Genomic DNA, 18,104 nt, shown 5'->3' on the forward strand with positions numbered 1-18,104 from the left:
CAGCTTGTCTATGCGATTTAAATGCAATCGATGATTTGTTTAACGTAAATAGTACTTTCGGCAAATAACAACGCCAAACTTCCAAACCATTTATTCTTTAATCCAGATTTATTTTCTTTTTGAAATACTTAAGTGGTTTTATTCGATGGAAAAAAATTAGCGGAATTTATATTTTTTATATATCAATTATCATAGTCAGACCTCCAATAATACAAAGTTATTTTACAAATCCTATTAAATCGTACTTATTAGAATAATTCATTATTATTATGTGCTTCTCTATATATTTTAAAATCTACGAGGGCAAACGCCATTGTCTATGGTTATTGGCAAGTTGTCATATCTGCTTATGGGCATAGACTAAAAATATTAGACTAAAAATATCATTAGAATCTCAATTGCTTTATATGCCTATTACTTTTATCCCTTACAATTGAACTTAATGTTTGTTTTTGCAAAAACATGTTGACAAGTTTTTTTTTTTTTAAATTAATACAGGTACATTAAAACAAACAGCCGATAACACGGTCACCCAACATCGAATCGACATCTGTGCACGTCGCTGGAGTGTGTCGCCCTTTATTTTCTGTCGCTTTTATCACTTATTTATTACTTCAAAGTTCAAACATTATACAAAACAAATGTCAGTTATTAATATTTCTAGTTATGTTCGTTTCTCACACCGTACAAGTACGATATGACGTCATCGACACAGATGCTATGACCGGGTTTTACATTACAAATAGATAATACATTCTAGTAATGGCAATAGGAATAACAAATGTCAAACTTAAAAACAAACAACTTTTCTATACACAATAATTGCAATTATCTTGATTTAAGCATTCATCTCTTCAATGCTGGTCTGGAAAAATAAAATAATTGATTATATTAATAATGTTTTGTTTTATATGATAAACGTAAAAAAAATTCTCATCGTCATCATAATGATGTAGCAAAAATTCATCATAAATGAGCAAGTGTATTAACAGCTACAATGGTTTTTTTTTTTAATATTGTATAGTAATGGTACTAGAAGTAGTGGGGTTCAAATAGCAGATTAACAATGCATCATATAGACAAGGCCGGAATGTAGAGTGCACCTAAGTGTATTACATATACAATAGGCATGATGACAGTATTAAAGAATTAAAAAATAAATGATATTAGAATAGAAACTATTTTAAAAGGATTCTAAAAAATAATCCAATTTTAATATAAACATTGAGATCAATAAGATTTTTAGTAAAATAAAAATATAAAATTCTGCAATCGGCCATCTGCAGAGCGAATGACGTCACGCCTCAATATCTATAACCGTTTCTCTTGAACAGTTGTTGTATTTACACGTTTTAAAATTAATTTTGCATCATTTAATTAGTTGAGTCGTTGGTTATTCGCGTTTTTGTGAAGAAAATAAAATATCCAAGATCTATAATGATGGAACAAGGTTTTGTTAAGGCAAATTCCTCTAATTTTCCCACGATTTGTTGATGTTCGGAGAGTTTTTTTTCATCAAATAAAGACTTGCTTATCTTAATTTCGAAATGTGAAAACTTCCTAGTAAGTACATTTTTATTTATCCTTAGTTTTATCATAGGTTTTTTTTTTTCTGTTAGCTATACATATAGTGTTACTCGCATATAAAGAACCCTAATATTTTTACCAGTAAGAGCTTTTAAGACAATGTTTCATTTAGCTCCACTAGTACTGAATTTGTGAATTTACATATTTACGAATACTTCTAAATATATAATAAATCTAATTTCTTAAAAATATTCTGTAACTATACTTTCTTTTAATTGCTTTTTACATTCTTCAAGGACCATACAGTAACAGCCTGTTAATGTCCCACTGCTGGGCTAAGGCCTCCTCTCCCTTTTTGTGGAGAAGATTTAGAGCTTATTCCACCACGCTGCTCTAATGCGGGTTGGTAGAATACACATGTGACATAATTTCAATGAAATTAGACACATGCAGGTTTCCTCACGATGTTTTCCTTCAACGTCAAGCACGAGATGAATTATAATCACAAATTAAGCACATGAAAATTCAGTGGTGCTTACCCGGGTTTGAACCCACGATCATCGGTTAAGATTCACGCGTTCTAACCACTAGGCCATCTCGGCATAAGGACCATAATCTTTCGTTTCTTGCTTATATATGGTCGTTCTGCTTCTGTAGATTGTTCTTCGATCTGGTTAGCATTCGAATGTATTTTTACACAAAAAGACCGCACACCACTTGCAAACTTTGGAATTTATTTTTAACCTTAGGAAATACGCAATACTTTCTCCTTTTCTTCGTTGAGTATAGACCCAATATAACGTTTACTATCGTTTACTGAGGCGTGACGTCACGTGCAGGCGCCATGACACCTGCGAGTGTTTTCGAGCGAAATTCAAAATAGGTAAATGAAAATGCAATTATTTTCGTAAACAGTTGGTTTATTACTGAAATAAAATTATTTTCAGTAATAGTAGACGTGTACCTACATTATAGAAGGTTATTTCAAAATCAGTCATCATGCCTATTATTTAGTATAAAATCACCATTATTATTTTTTACGCTGGAAAAACGCGTTACGCGTTTCCCCTACGGGAACAGTGGAGGGGGTATGTCGCCGGTGTCCAAGGCGCCGAGTGCGCTCCGACCATCGGAATACCTACTAAAAAACCAGCGGTACCCTTTCCGTCTTAACGAGGAGCGTCATGGGATCGCATTCGCATGCTACCGTGACGCTTTGACTTTATAAAATCACCAGCGTAACTGGAGAATAGTAATATTTTATGAATCAATTTGACTATGACTATTGGAAAAGAGAACAACCAGCGAACGTAGATAAAATGCATAATTGTCGAACCGATATCTAGCTTTGTCAGCTACTTAAAATCAATTATAAAAACTAAAATTAATAGTAATTGAGTAGTTTAACAATTTGTCTAACCTTTAGAAACACTATAGAAAGAATAATCGATTAAAAATAAACAATATCGGACGCAATTTTCCATTTTACATGATGTATAATACTTTTGTAATTCTCGTACATTTCATTATTTTCTATAAACGAATTATTTAATCCTTAGAGTAACTAGATTTAATATGAACACAAATTAATACGAATAACCAATAAAGTGTAATTACTTACTTTTTTTGAAAACCAAACATGCTCAATAAGGTGGGTTGATTGCTCGGAAGTGGTGTTTTCTTGGCAGCCGTTGCTCGACAGGTCGACCTTTTAAAACTATTACTTCTAAACTTCAGTAGAGAAGGCGGAGATACCGCTTTGGTGGGAGAATATTCGACAGAAATCTGAAAATATTATAAAGATTGTAAATATTGTCAATAATAATAAATAAGGCATTTTTTGTATACTTTTTAGATTATATGCATAAACCAAAATTGCAGCATTTTTTTTATTTTTCGAACTGTCTAGTTGCTGTTGTGGCCCTAATGGCCATGGCCTCTATAGCGCCACCGGGCTGGATGAGCGAGTTGAACTCAGCCGGATGTTGGGAGCCACACGAGGGGCTCAAGAGAAACGGACGTCCTAAGAGCGCCTCCTGTGAGGCCGGACCTTGGCTTAGGACGCCGTTGAAGTCGGGAATGTGCATTTTAAACGCCTAAGCGTCGACGGGACGTATTGAATGTGGGAAATTACAGCGCGTTTAGCAAAAAGTATATTATATATTAAAGTAAATAACTATATATGTCGCTGAGCTTCGCAGTTTCACCTACTTTAAATTTAGATTAATGACTTGAAAAGCATGTATTCCATATTATATATAATAGTACTTAAAGGCGACAAAAATTGAAATAAACCACCGTAGTTAACCATTTTGCTTATTGAACATCTAATAAATATATAACCCCATGGCGAAGACTAACGTGACATAGACATGTTTATATGACATATGTACAGACGGAAAAAACGTTCTGCACTAGCCGCCTACGCCTTGCCGGCCCGCAAGATGCCTCTTCACGCCTCGTTTGAAGGAACCCGGGTTGTAAGAGGAGGGGAACACGTGAGCTGGTAAGGAATTCCATTTTTTGGAAGTGCGACAAAGAAAGGAGTTGCCAATTTGGGCGGTGACATCGAGAACCAGCTCGTGTGGACTTAAGAAGGAAGGAGGAAGCAGGAATTAGAGAGAATAATTCCTCAGAGCACTCGCCGTGATACAATCGATAGAAAGCGCTCAGTGCTGCTATCTTACGACGCAATTGTAAAGGTTCAAGGGTGTTTGTGACCTTTACGTCGCCAATAATGCGTACGGCACGTCGCTGCAACCGGTCCAAGGTCTCAAGTAGGTAATTAGCGGAGTCATCCCAAAGGTGCGAGCAATATTCCACGCAAGACCGTACCTGTGTTTTGTACAGCAGGCACAGTTGTTGCGGCGTGAAAAAGCGCCGCACCTTGTTCAGAACTCCGAGTTTCCGTGAAGCTGTTTTTATAACAGCCTCGATGTAATCCCTTGGACTAAGGTCGCAGCGAACGTCAATCCCCAGCATGGCGATTTTGCTTTGCATCACCAGCGGAGTACCACAGAGGGAAGGAAGAGGGGAAAATGTTGACTTTTTCGCCGTGAGAGCGCATACCTGTGTTTTCTTGGCATTAAACTCAAAAAGATTATCAGAGCCCCATTTGGCGATGAGCTCTAACGTCCTATCGAGTTCAATGACAAGATCCTTCCGCCTCTCCTCAATTTCCGCTCGCCCAGCCACTGCGCGTCCGTGGTATCCACCATGCACTGTACTATCGTCTGCATAGCAATGTATGTTCCCAAGAGAGAGCATATCATTGATATGCAAAAGAAAGAGTGTGGGAGATAGCACAGATCCCTGGGGGACCCCAGCATTCACTACATAGAATTGTGAAGCGCAACCATCAACTAAAACACGAAGGCTACGCTTGTGTAGAAAGCTGGCAATCCAGGTGCATAGCTGAGCAGGCAGACCATATGCCGACAGCTTGGAGAGAAGACTTCTGTGCCAGACCCTGTCGAAAGCCTTGGAGATATCGAGGCTGACAGCCAACGATTCTCCATGCTTGTCGATAGCTTCACCCCAGAGGTGTGTTACGTACGCTAGAAGATCACCTGTGGACCGTTTTGGTCGAAACCCGTACTGACGATCATTAATTAAACAGCGATCTTCTAGGTAATGGATCAGTTGGTTGGTTTTTTAAAATCCGTTCCATCACCTTACAAAGTACTGAGGTGATAGCTATTGGCCGATAATTTGCCGGGTCAGACCGATCCCCTTTTTTGGGAACCGCTTGCACATTAGCTCTTCTCCAAGCCTCCGGCACACATCCCGAAGAGAGAGAAAGTTGGAACAGGCGCGTTAACACAGGAGACAGCTCCGCTGCGCACTTCTTCAGCACTATGGCTGGTATTCCATCGGGACCGCTGGCTTTCCTTACATCAAGTGATTGCAGCTCCGCACGCACATCACGTTGCCTGATTTTAATGTCAGGCATCGTATGGCCACATGAAGGTATTGTAGGTGGCAGCGCACTACAATCATCGATGACGGAATTATCGGCAAAGAGTTTAGCCAGGAGATCAGCTTGCTCTTGCGGACTGTGAGCTAGCGATCCGTCCGGATTTCTGAGCGGTGGCAGCGAAGGTTGGCAGAAATTGTTTTGCACAGACTTGGTCAGACGCCAGAAGCTACGGGAGCCCCTAGGATGCGAAACAAGGTCATGACCAATCTGTACAATGCGCTGTGCATCCGCTCTCGTGTCTGCCTTTCTACAGGACTTGGAATTTTTATTATAGTTTGCTTTCAGTGAGTCAATGTTAGATGCCCCGCTAATGCAGCCGTTGATCCACTTGCGATATGCCGCCTGCTTAGATGATACAGCATCGGCACATTCACGAGTGAACCAGCGGTTACGCGTACTCCTACTGACGAGATCTGAGCTAGGAATGTAGTATTCCATTCCCAACATGATCTCGTCAGCAACAGCAGCGGCACCAGCTGTCGGGTCATTCCCACTGAAGCAACGTTCCTTCCAAGGGACCAACGCATAGTAATCGCGCATACCGTCCCAATCCGCCGGCCTATAGTGCCAAACGCGACGTTTGCATACCGCTAGTGGCGGCAGCTTGGCCTGTGGCACTCTGGTAGATATAAGGCTGTGATCCGAAGAGCCAAGAGGAGCCTGAACCACAACCTGATATTCCACCGGGTGAGAAGTCAGCAGAAGGTCCAGTAGAGAAGGTGCTTGCCCATCAATGTCTGGGATCCTGGTGGGCTGATCAACCAGTTGGGTCAAGTCATGTGTGAGAGCAAAAGCATGAGCAGTCCTTCCAGCATGGTCAGTTTTGAGGGATTTCAACCATGATTCGTGGTGAGCATTAAAATCCCCCAAAAACACCAATTCCGCGTTAGGAAATTGCTCTTGCGCAGCATCTGCCATCCGACTAAGATGGTCAAATAATCGGCTTGTCTCCAAGTCACCATTGTGGGATCTGTAGAGGCACACGTAGACTCGGCTCTGACGAACCAGGTCCACACGTACCACCAACATGGAGAAGGAGGGGTCCTCCAAGCAGCGCAGTCGGTGACAGCAAACATCCGTCCTGACGAACAAGCATACTCCGGCTTTCGCTTTGAAGGATTCTTCAAGCGTGTAGCCGAGATAATTAAGGTAGCTGGTATCGGCAGGACGGAGTATTTGTGTCTCCGTGAGAAACAACATTGCTGGCCGTGCTGTCTCGAGATGGTGGTGGACAGCGTTGAGGTTAGTGTGGAGTCCACGGATGTTAGAGAACTCGACCTCAAACAGCGAGGGTATGGTGGGGGTGTGCACCGCTGTACGACCGTTATTTCTATTTTGTTGCGCCATTTGGAAAAAATAAAATGGAAAAGAGACGTGAAGCGAGCGATGTATTGCCACGATAGGGATGGGCAAAGTGTGGAGGCGTGTTTCCCCAAGTGGTTGCCAAAAGGAAAAATACACTGACCCGCCGGACGGAAGGGCCCCCGAACCCCTCCGGAAGTGGCCGCCGGGATCCCACCTACCGGTCACCAACCGGCACGACGGTCCACCCCGAGATTATGCGTGGCCTGGTGGGGCAGCCTTACGAGCTGGTTAGGCACGCTCGGGCCCCTGTACTATGCCACGGGCGGCCAGCGGAACAGCCGTTTCTTCGGGTCTCCCTGTCCGGCAGGTCAATACAGTTTCCCCCGGCATTGGTTTAACAGCCGTCTCCATTGGACCAACACCCATCGCGGCAATACTCGCTCGGGCTCTGGCTGTACGCTGGCTGACCTTGAAACGCGGCTGCAAGCCACTTCACGAGTTTTTCACCGTTTTTTCATGCGTACGGTGGTAACAAGCCAGGCGGATGTTTAGCATCCTACCACCAGATGAGCAGATGGTCGCTCAGATATCCCTTAATCGCCTCTTACGACGAGGGTCAGTGAAATGTATTCTTTCTCAGTCACTACACGGATAAAACAATACGTCTACGTAACAAACATTAAAAAAAACTGGTATCATACCATTTTCATCTTACAGAGCCTACTTGAATAAAGAATATTTGGATTCTATTTTAATAAGAATAGGGCTTTTTAAGTTTTAAATACATAAGCATAATATGTATTAAGTTTTAAATACATATTATATGTAGTTTTTTGTGTAAATTATATCAGTAACACTCTGTTAATGTCCCACTGCTGGGCTAAGGCCTCCTCTCCATTTTTGAGGAGAAGGTTTAGAGCTTATTCCACCATGCTGCTCCAATGAGGTTTGGTAGAATACACATGTGACATAATTTCAATAAAATTAGACACATGCAGGTTTCCTCACGATGTTTTCCTTCACCGTCAAACACGAGATGAATAATAATCACAAATTAAGCACATGAAAATTCAGTGGTGCTTGCCCGGGTTTGAACCCACGATTATCGGTTAAGATTCACGCATTCTTACCACTGGGCCAACTCGGCTTCATTATTATTAATATGATAATTTTCAAACCTGAGAATCAAGTATAATATTCGAATCAAATCCACAAGTGTCTTCCACAACCGACTCGTTAAACCCTGTATCTGTAGACGTCTGTGTGTCTGTCTTTAACTTAAACGGGTTCCTAGATTTCGGACTTGGTTCCAAAATAGCTTTCTTTTCATATTTTACGGGACTAAGAGAATTTTGAATGCTTCCCAGTAAAGAGTCTGATCTTTCTGAACATTCTATTACTTCTAAATCTTCTGATGTGGTTTTAAATGGAGCGCTTTTCTCTGGAGATTCTTCGATTACACAGATATCACTTTTAATGCTTTGCGTACAAGGTTGATCTTCGTTCGAATTAAAAAATTTACTCTCTATTACATTCTGATCTATAACTGTCCTTGGAAAATTACTCAATTTCTTCATAACAGAGTAACTATTACTTCTGAGACATTTTTTAAAAGATCTTCTTTTGTTTTCTAATATCGGTGACTTTTTACTCTGTCTTTCGTCGGTATCGTCCTCAATAGTTGCTATGTTGTGTTCATTCTGGCTGTCGATATCAGAGCATTGAGTCGGATTATCAATGTCAATTTTCTGCTTTTTCGTTGCCGGTTCCATACGGTACATGTTGCTTAATGTCTCAATTGATAAACTGCAAGCAAAAATATAAAATAAATATGAGATTTACACATTGTTATATCAGATTCAAATATTATTAAAACGATACTAATAATATCGATAGAAAAATAAGAACCTCTGATCCTGCGTCTCCGGTACATATTTGTTCACCAAAGTAACTACTTTCTTCCGAGCCCTTGTGTGTGTGGACGTGATGAGCTCTTGCTTTTTAACCTTCTTGGCCCATGGACTTGAATTGTTTAAATACTCTCTAAACATTGTACTCCATATACTTGGATGATTAGATACACCCTTATCATTCCAACTAGTTGTCTTTATATTGTCATTCTGTAAATTGGGAAATGTTCTGATGATAAAAGGTGGAATGGTGATACTAGGATACTTAAGGGCAACAGTGAAAAGGCCACGGTAAATAATATACAATTATCACAAATCACAGATGCAAAACATATAACAACTGGTGGTAGAGCTTTGTGCAAGCTCGTCTGGATCGGTACCACCTACTTATCATCTGATAAGTGGGTGGTACCGATCCAGTAGAATATCTATTCTACCGCAAAACAGTGGTTTTGTTGTGTTCCGGTTTGAAGGGTGAGTGAGCCCATAAAAGAAGGGACATAATATCTTAGTTCCCAAGGTTGGTGGCGCATTGGTGATGTAAGCGATGGTTAACATTTCTTACAATGTCTATGGGCTATGGTGACCACTTACCATCAGGTGGCCCATATGCTCGTCCGCCTTCCTATTCTATAAAAAAAACTACAATTTAGACATGCCTTTAAATAATTTCAATATATAGTTTCATAGTGAATAGCTATTATTATTATAAATAAAAATTAATTCTTATTTTTGTTTGTGTTATGTACCTTCAGCATTCTGTGATAAGTGTGATACGTCTCAAATAATCATTAACAAAAAAATTAAAAGAGCCATTACCTAGTATGATACAATATTTAAATTAAACTTTTCAATATAAGTTTAGGAAATAATGATACCATTAAATTAAAGTCTTTTGCTAAATTTCTCTGAAATTGTTATTAAATGTCTTTCAGCATTTTAGTATTTATTTATATTACTTATTTATAAAGAAAATATTCTTATATCGACATAGTCGATCCACTAATATTAATATTAAAAATTTGTAAACAAATTGTTTTTAAGCTAATATGTAATATTATTAAAATTAATTATACATACCACATTAATACTACAATGGTCAGGATGCCAGTCATCTAATTTCTTTAAAGTAAATGGCTCCAGATTTCCTAAAGCTAATTGAAATGCAATTTCAGGCTCCAAGAGTTCGCCCGCGTTTCCGCATAATGCTGTCTCTATATCTGCAATTCATAAATACATCTATACTAATATTATAAATGCGAAAGTAACTTGGTCTGTCTGTTTCGCATTCACGACTAAACCACTGAATCGATTTTGATGAAATTGGGTATGACGCAAGCTTGGACCCCAAGAAAGGTCCTAGGTTACGTTTCATATACGAAGCATTTATATGTATATCAACACTTTATATTAGACTACAAAGGTTGCCTGTTTGTAGAGCGGCAAAGTTAATATACTTGACGTAAACTATATTTGTATATATATACAGGTAATTCATATTTAATAATACCTTCATCATCTGGTTCCGTAAGTCTCACCATCTTCCTATCAATAGGATCGTATACGTACTGATGTTTGAAAGTGGCTTCTGCTTTTAAGAAATTCTCCCTATACTCATCTGACACTGTTAAGTTCGACCTGTTGAAGAAACTCGGTAACTTTCTTAAAGCCTGTAATAAAATACATTGCATTGTTTTTTTTTTATAATAGCATATATTGCCTATAATTTCTATTTATCAACTATGAGTTCTGACTATGAGTTACCACATTGTAAATATAAGCAAATTCAAACTACTTTTTATTGGGATTTTAATGATTTTAACACTTTTTAAGACAAGAATACAGGTAATGGTTTTATTTACCATGAGGTTTTCTTTTATGCAAACAATTTTGAAAAATTAATGATAAACTGTGGGTAAATAAAATTAAACTCATAAATTTACAAAATTTATTTAATTATAGTGAAAAAAATATTGTAAACAGCAAAGGTCAAATGGAAATTGGATACTTACATTAGCAAAGTTCGAATCTTGAGTAGTTGTCACAAACTGCCTTGCTTTCGCTAACCCAATACCTGGCAAGGAAGCGAGATAATCACAGCCCGACAGGATGCACATCTGTCTGAATTTATCAAACGTGTAATGTTCTATGGGACATTTCATAACGAGAGGTAGTTTAGCTGTTTCAACGAGTGTACCGGTTCCGTCGAGGTCCATTTTAAATAACACCTGTAATATAAATCAAGATTAGGGATACATGCAAAAACCGATGATGACGTCTTAACAACTCTTTACAGAGACGTATGCAAAACGGAGGTGTTCTCTGAGAGATGATAAGAGAGAGTTCAGTACCAATGGCATTACATGCTATTCTTAAAAATTCTAGGATACTACTGAGATTTTCTTGAGAAAAACCCGATAATGTTTTATTGACCAGGAACTCGGGATCTGATCAGATAAAAGAATATGTTTTGTATGGCTAGCTTATAATGCTACAGATAATAATCATTATAAGGAAATTGTAATTAACCTTTGTGCATCCAAACAATATCAAGTCCGAATCTTCAGTGATAACCAATTGTGCATAATTGTTAACATTGAGATAGGCCAGCTGGGCGTCAGCTTCATAAGGTGCTACTATGCAGTCGACATTACGTTTCCTGCACTCCTTTATTAATGCTAGTGCCATTGAATGAGTGATGTCCACACTTCGTCTAATGAAGGACCTTGCTTCTTCAATCTGGAATTATAATTATCTTTATTAGATTATATATTTTCTATCATTTTTATATTGTTTGTTTTGTTTACTGTACTTAAAAAAAAACTAAATTAAACCAATTACATTTTACCTTTCCTAAGCTCAATAACTCTGCAGCTCTTTTCTTAGAAGTCTGTCGAGACCTGCAAGTATCCAAAAATAAATCATTAAGCTGTTATTGCATTTAACACAATTTAAAAAAGAGATTACAAATTTTCTTATCTTAGGAATGGGAAAATTATCAATAATTTAGATTCTATTTTAAAACTATACAGTTATTTAAGACTTTAATGGATAAATAAATGTATTTCAAACAAATAGTAATGTGTATGTTTACAATTTAAAATTAAGTTGACTTAGAAAGAAACTTGAAAAAGAAGAAGAAATTTAGTTGAATTAGAAAATAACAATTCATTAAAATTGAAAAAAAAAATCAATTTAATATAATTTTTTGATTGATTCCTAAAACTGAGTTTGTTATATTTTTTTGTAATTTTGTACATACTTTTTTTTTGGATACATGATTGGTAGTCTATCCATATTTAAGCTTATCTGCAGTTTAATAAAAAAAGTTCATAGAACTATTCTGGTTATAACTGTTTCTTATTAAATACAAGTTTTGAAAATTGAAACAGTAGAGGTAATTAAACTAAATTATTATTTAATGTCTTTTAACCAATTATAATTATTGTTAGGAGACCAGTCAGCTCAGAAGATATATAACATAAGTGTGAGTGTGCAAACACAAGTACAGCCTCTTTTTCTTCACTTTTGTAATCTAACGTGGCCTGTGACAGGTCAGGCACAGAAACAAAATGCTTTCTAGGGTGCTACTTACTGTGAATTTCTTGACAGAAACTTACTTTTAACTGACCTGACTTGGAGATTTTTATCCCATAAGTTTAGATTCTACTGCCTCAGAAGCTAGCTATTACACCAACCAAGCCTTTAATAAAGTAATATACACTTCCAAGTGACATAAGTGCAGTTGTTAATTTATTGAACTGAGATGGTAGACAAATATACTAAATAATAATTAATTATAATATTTTAAGGTATTTTGTACTTACTCTCTTCTTTTACTTTCAGTCATAGCTTTAGCAGGGAGATGTCGTCCGTCAAATACTAAAATGGGTTTGATATTTTTTGAGAGCAGCATTGTAACATATTTTAAGCAATATTTTACGTACCTGTAAGAATATATTATGATCATTCATTCATAATGAAAACATAAATGAATAAATTCGTTTTTTTTTTTACTATTCTAGTTTATACTTACACATCGGTGTCTTCTCCACGAACTAACTTCTCAGCACATGCGAAAGCACCTTTATGAAGCCAACAGTAGGTGTCTATTGCAACCGTGGAACCACTAAATTCACTAATATTGGTCTTCCTTGACGCCTTTTCAAGAAAAGGTATTAAGCCAGTAATACCCATCTCGTGTTCGTAAAATATTGTATCACCTCATAATTCTTAATATATGACTTCAAATTTTTATTTTAAATTTGTTCCTATGAATAATTACACATATTTTAATCCAACTTTACTTATAATGTCCAATGTGAGACGGTTCATCACAAAAACAAACGAGTTTTAAATGTCATAATGTCAATATTCCCGCCGTGCGTCCATGTTGATTTTGAAACATTTTGGTTTTCGTTCGGAAACTGATTTAATTTTACTACAATATAACATATGTGGCGACTGTCAACGAACTTTCAATTTAAATAATATTGGCATTATTTGAATTGACTGTCGAGAAGATCTTTAAATATTTTTTACTATTTCTGCCACATAACAATAGACGCAAAATACTTAATAAAATCTAAGCTATGTCAGACAATCAAATTTTAATTAATAATACCTAAATAATTATAGTTTATAACCCTTATTTGAAATTAAGGTAAAGTAAAGGTAAGGTAGGCCTTACCTGTACCTTATAATTTTGCAGATAATATTCAATTTGGTCTTCGAAATAAATATTTCTCATCTACTTTTCTATTTATAAATAAAATGTGGGTAGATCTACTTTCAATCTGCTGCTAATAATGTGATCAAACCAGCACTATATTTTCATTTCACTATATATTATTTCCAATTATAAAAGTCCATAGTAATAAGCCAAAGAAATCTGTATTTAATGTTTCAAATAACTTAAAATGAGATTATCTCCGCGTCTGCTGTCTTCAGCTGCTGCATTATTCTTAACGTGTGCTGTATCCGCCGCTGCATATTTTTATAAAAAAAGATCCACTGAAATAAATGAAGTGATGGTGTTCTGTAAATTACAATTCAACGCTTTCAATTATTTCGACAAGTTAGTCAGTTTTATAGAAAGTGCAAAACGCAGCGTAAATGTTTGCATGCCTAGCATACACAACCCTGCAATACAAGCGCGTTTGGTAACTTTAATCAAATCGAAAAACGTAAAGATCCGAATTGTTATAGATCGATCAGGTTACAATGAATCAACTGAATTTTTCATCAAAGAACTTATAGAAGCTGGTATGTTACATTTTTTATTTTTGGTTTATTTAACAATGCATTTTTTAATTATGAAATAATTGATGTTTTTTTAAATTAAATTTATCACCTTGTTCATTGTGACATAACTAAGATTTGCTTTGAAGTAATAATTCAATGAATAAGTAATTTATAATATTCAATTTAAGGGGCTGAAATCAAGTGCAAACTAACCCCGCCTATATTTCCGATGCAACACAAATTCTGCCTAGTCGACGACAACATTCTGATGACGGGAACATTGAATTGGGGTAATGACCGGTCCTTTGATCATTGGAATTATGTTTACATCACAAGCAAGCAACAGTTAGTAGAACCTGTTAAGAAAGAGTTTTATCATATGTGGAAAATCTCGAGTGATGTGCAAACAGTATTCAATATTTACTGTGACAGTGACGCGGAAACAATCGAAGTACGTAAGCCTGATGAAATATCTATGCTAGATGATAGTGGTAAAGGTGACCATAATCAAGAAATCAGTAATGTGGACACCCCCATAGCCAATCAAATGACAAGCGATAAATTGAGTTCTTCCCAATTAATAATAATTGCTTAGAAGTGTAAATGCTTAGAGAATTATGTAAACTGCACAGATAAATAATTCTTAATTTAAAAAAATGCCAAGCTTACATCAAAATTATTAAGCACTAAAAAATTAAGTAAATTCACAAAGCACTTAATATAATTTTACTATATTATTGTTATTTTAAAAAATTTAAATATTTTATTATTAAGACTCTTTAATGTATTTTATCGTAATGTAATTTAATAAAATATCAGTAAAATTTTCAATTTATCATATTATACACACTAAATAATTTATTACGAATTTTTCTAATCTTATTTTTAATTTCAATAAAACTGAAAACACTTTTTCTTTTAAAAGTGTTTTATTTTAATACTATTTTCATTAATGTTTTTCAATATCATAATTATTATCTGTATTCTATCTTGTATGTGCCCCATTGTATTTCTATTCTTTGTTTGAATTTATATAATTTCTTTTTTTTTTCAATAAAACAAATCCTTTCAATTGGAGACTATTTATTTATTAGAACTTAAGTTCTATTTTTTTAATACACCAATAAAAAATAAGCCTAAATTTAATTAATAAATAAGTGTGGTTTATTACTCATATCATATTATAACTAAGACCTTATTTGAATCTTTTTTCTTTTTTTTATGATTTTTTTTAGTTGACTAATTATTTAATATTATTTAAGAGAGATTTCTCAGAGAAGTATTATAATTAAAAGATAAAGTACCTAAAGTGATATAATTTAAATTTATTAAATACATGTTACTAGAGCATAATATTTTTAATAGCAACAATTACAATATCTTTTTTAATTCTAAAAATATAATATTAATTTAAATTATTCACCACCCCTTATGGCTTTATATTTAGCAATTTCATTAGGAAATGTTTTGGATAGTTCAGAGAGCAAGTGACTCTTAAATCTCTTGTATGAATCAATTTTTCCTTTTACTTCCTCATTTTTCGCGAGAGCTTTATCGATACAATCTTTTGTATATAGTTGAGGATTACGGCCTTGATCAATGTAGCTGAAAGGAATAGGAATTTATATGTAATATAAGTAAATATATATGACATTCCAACATGTTTATGAAATAAAGATTCATTTAAAACCATGAAGCATAGCATGTGTCTAAAATAAATGTTACGTTATGGATACATGAAAATTTTGTGGACATGCGAAATCACCTTTCAGTAACCATAGTACATAAAAAAATTATGCAAGAAATATAACAGCAGTTTTTCAAAATATATATGTTAACTATACTATAACTAATTTTAATTTATATATAACTAAATATTAATAGAATGCTTACTCAAATACTTCTGTGGGAACAAGAATATCTTGTACTTGTGCCTTTAACTTATCCACTTCTTGAAGACCAGTTACCAATGATTGACTGTAATTAAAAACATTTAGAAAAAAAAAATATTTTCATGATCAAACCTTGTAGATATTTTTTGGAATAGATGTTTTTTTATAATTTATTTAATTTCAAATAGAAGCTATGGGTGTGTTTGCTGCAAGTTGCAATTTTTGTATTAATTAGATTTAAAGATGACTGAAAAATAACATATGTTTAATGCTAAAAACACTTGATTTACGTAAATGCCTTATATTAAACTGCTTCTAAAGTGGATGAAAGTATGATTATTCTATGTGTATCAGTTATTTTTCGTGTACTTTTAAATGGTTCTAAGCGGATGTACTTACATTTTTTGATTTAATACACTCTGCCCCTGAGGTTGGAAATCGCTGACAATGATACGAATCTGTCGAACATTTTCGATGAACATCTCGAGTTGAGTTTCCAGATTTTCTAGTGATGTAGACATTGTTTCTGTTATTATTTACAAATGTGCTTTATAACTGACACTTCTATTGGTACAAAACAAATCACATCCTATAATAATAATAATGTTAAATAAATGTGTGTGGTGAACGTTGACTAAATAGTAGTGAAATTGTAAATTGTGATTGTGAATTTGTGAAGCAATAGCAAAGCCCACAGATTATAAGATTATTTACAATATTCAACAGATATATTAAAAAGAAAATTGTTATCATATTTACTAATAAAATTACTAATAAAAAAATATAATGTTCCTACTAAAAATATGAAATTACCTCTTAATTATATTTACTTTTATCCTAAATTAAAAAATTAAAAAGTTCAGAGAATAGTCCAAGTGAATATGTTAATAGTTTTCCTGATACAAGAGTGTTCGTGGAACGATCGTTTTTTTACGTTTCATTGAGTTAGAGGCTTGACTAGATAAATCGCTAGCACGCGATGTTAAAAATAAATACTAGAATATAATGAAACTATGTCATGATTTATAATGTTAATTATTTTAAAAACGTCGTGGTTATATAACCTGTGATGTTCCAGCTTATATGTATTATCTATGAGTGTTGATAATAGTGACAGCTTTGTGACAGCCGGCAGCTGTTTTTATACCGGACTGTATTTTAGCAATGAAATCGATATAGTTTAAGATAAAATAAAATGGTTAATTTAAGTAAAAATATTGAATCAAATGTGACTTTCACTCAAAGTGCAATAGCTGGAGGTGTAGCCGGTGCAGTGACGAGAGCTATCGCTCAGCCACTCGATGTACTTAAGATCAGATTTCAATTGCAACTAGAACCAATTAAAAAGGGATCAAAATATAGTTCAATATTGCAGGCTATATGTTCTATTATTAAAGAAGAAGGTTTATCTACCTTATGGAGCGGTCATACTGCAGCACAACTACTATCAATGTCATATGGTACTGTTCAGTTTTCTTCATATGAACAACTAACCCAGATATGTAAAGAAACCAACCCGCATTTCTTCAACACCCATAAACATTGGGTGAATTTTTCTAATGGAGCAATTGCTGCATCTGTAGCCACTGTTTTATCATATCCATTTGATACTGTGAGAACACGATTAATAGCAGAAGAGAAGACTAATAAAGCAAATAGAGGATTTGTAAATGCTTTCATTAATATTATTAGTAAAGAAGGTTCTAGTGCATTATACAAGGGTATAGTTCCAACTCTAGCTCAAATAGCACCACATGCAGGCATTCAATTTTTTGTTTATAAACTATTTACTGAGAATATATTAAATAAAATAGATTACTTTCAAAGACGATCACACATTACATCAGTCATTGAATCATCTATCATTGGTAATTTATTAGCTGGAGGAATTGCAGGTGTTGTGTCCAAAACAGCAATATATCCCTTTGATGTTATAAAGAAAAGACTTCAAATACAAGGTTTTCAACAGCATAGAAAGGTTTTTGGTAGACAAATGTACTGCAATGGAACTGTACATTGTATAAAATTGACTATTTCGGATGAAGGTTTCTTAGCTCTGTATAAAGGATATGGACCTAGCTTGTTGAAGGCTGTAATAGTTTCTGCTTTACACTTTGCTGTTTATGATGAAATAAAACATTTTATTTTAAAGAATTAAAACCTGACCAAATAGGTATGTAGAAATGTTATTTATTATTAGCCTAGATGTTTAATAAAAATATAAAAATAAGATATAAGTGTTTTTAT

At 34.9% G+C, this 18,104-nt stretch overlaps 4 protein-coding genes across 5 annotated transcripts; 2 read left to right on the forward strand and 2 right to left on the reverse strand.

Annotated features, from left to right (window-relative positions):
- Positions 1-141: 141 nt before the first annotated feature.
- On the reverse strand, positions 142-13,036 carry LOC126774457 (exonuclease 1). 2 transcript variants are annotated; one of them, XM_050496008.1, is made up of 11 exons: positions 12,758-13,036; positions 12,549-12,668; positions 11,570-11,621; positions 11,251-11,460; positions 10,734-10,949; positions 10,232-10,391; positions 9,805-9,941; positions 8,720-8,931; positions 7,990-8,617; positions 3,149-3,312; positions 142-865 (listed from the first exon to the last, which is right to left on the reverse strand). In XM_050496008.1, exons 1-11 carry the CDS (start codon positions 12,916-12,918, stop codon positions 847-849), a joined length of 2,079 nt encoding a protein of 692 aa, XP_050351965.1. In that variant the 5' UTR covers positions 12,919-13,036; the 3' UTR covers positions 142-846. The 2 variants fall into 2 exon arrangements, with proteins under 2 accessions (XP_050351965.1, XP_050351964.1); XM_050496007.1 differs by having other exon boundaries at positions 9,802-9,941.
- Positions 13,037-13,511: 475 nt separating this feature from the next.
- Positions 13,512-14,758, forward strand: LOC126774492 (mitochondrial cardiolipin hydrolase-like). The gene is made up of 2 exons (XM_050496054.1): positions 13,512-13,986; positions 14,154-14,758. Exons 1-2 carry the CDS (start codon positions 13,641-13,643, stop codon positions 14,558-14,560), a joined length of 753 nt encoding a protein of 250 aa, XP_050352011.1. The 5' UTR covers positions 13,512-13,640; the 3' UTR covers positions 14,561-14,758.
- Positions 14,759-15,273: 515 nt separating this feature from the next.
- On the reverse strand, positions 15,274-16,531 carry LOC126774497 (mediator of RNA polymerase II transcription subunit 10). Its single transcript, XM_050496062.1, has 3 exons — positions 16,257-16,531; positions 15,859-15,942; positions 15,274-15,570 (listed from the first exon to the last, which is right to left on the reverse strand). The coding sequence occupies exons 1-3, from the start codon at positions 16,376-16,378 to the stop codon at positions 15,381-15,383; spliced, it is 396 nt and encodes a 131-aa protein (XP_050352019.1). The 5' UTR covers positions 16,379-16,531; the 3' UTR covers positions 15,274-15,380.
- Positions 16,532-16,997: 466 nt separating this feature from the next.
- LOC126774486 (mitochondrial thiamine pyrophosphate carrier-like) lies at positions 16,998-18,075 on the forward strand. Its single transcript, XM_050496048.1, has one exon. It carries the CDS (start codon positions 17,053-17,055, stop codon positions 18,013-18,015), a length of 963 nt encoding a protein of 320 aa, XP_050352005.1. The 5' UTR covers positions 16,998-17,052; the 3' UTR covers positions 18,016-18,075.
- Positions 18,076-18,104: the final 29 nt, after the last annotated feature.

Source organism: Nymphalis io, chromosome 16 (genome assembly GCF_905147045.1).
Source record: "Nymphalis io chromosome 16, ilAglIoxx1.1, whole genome shotgun sequence".
NCBI classification, from domain to species: Eukaryota; Metazoa; Arthropoda; class Insecta; order Lepidoptera; family Nymphalidae; genus Nymphalis; species Nymphalis io.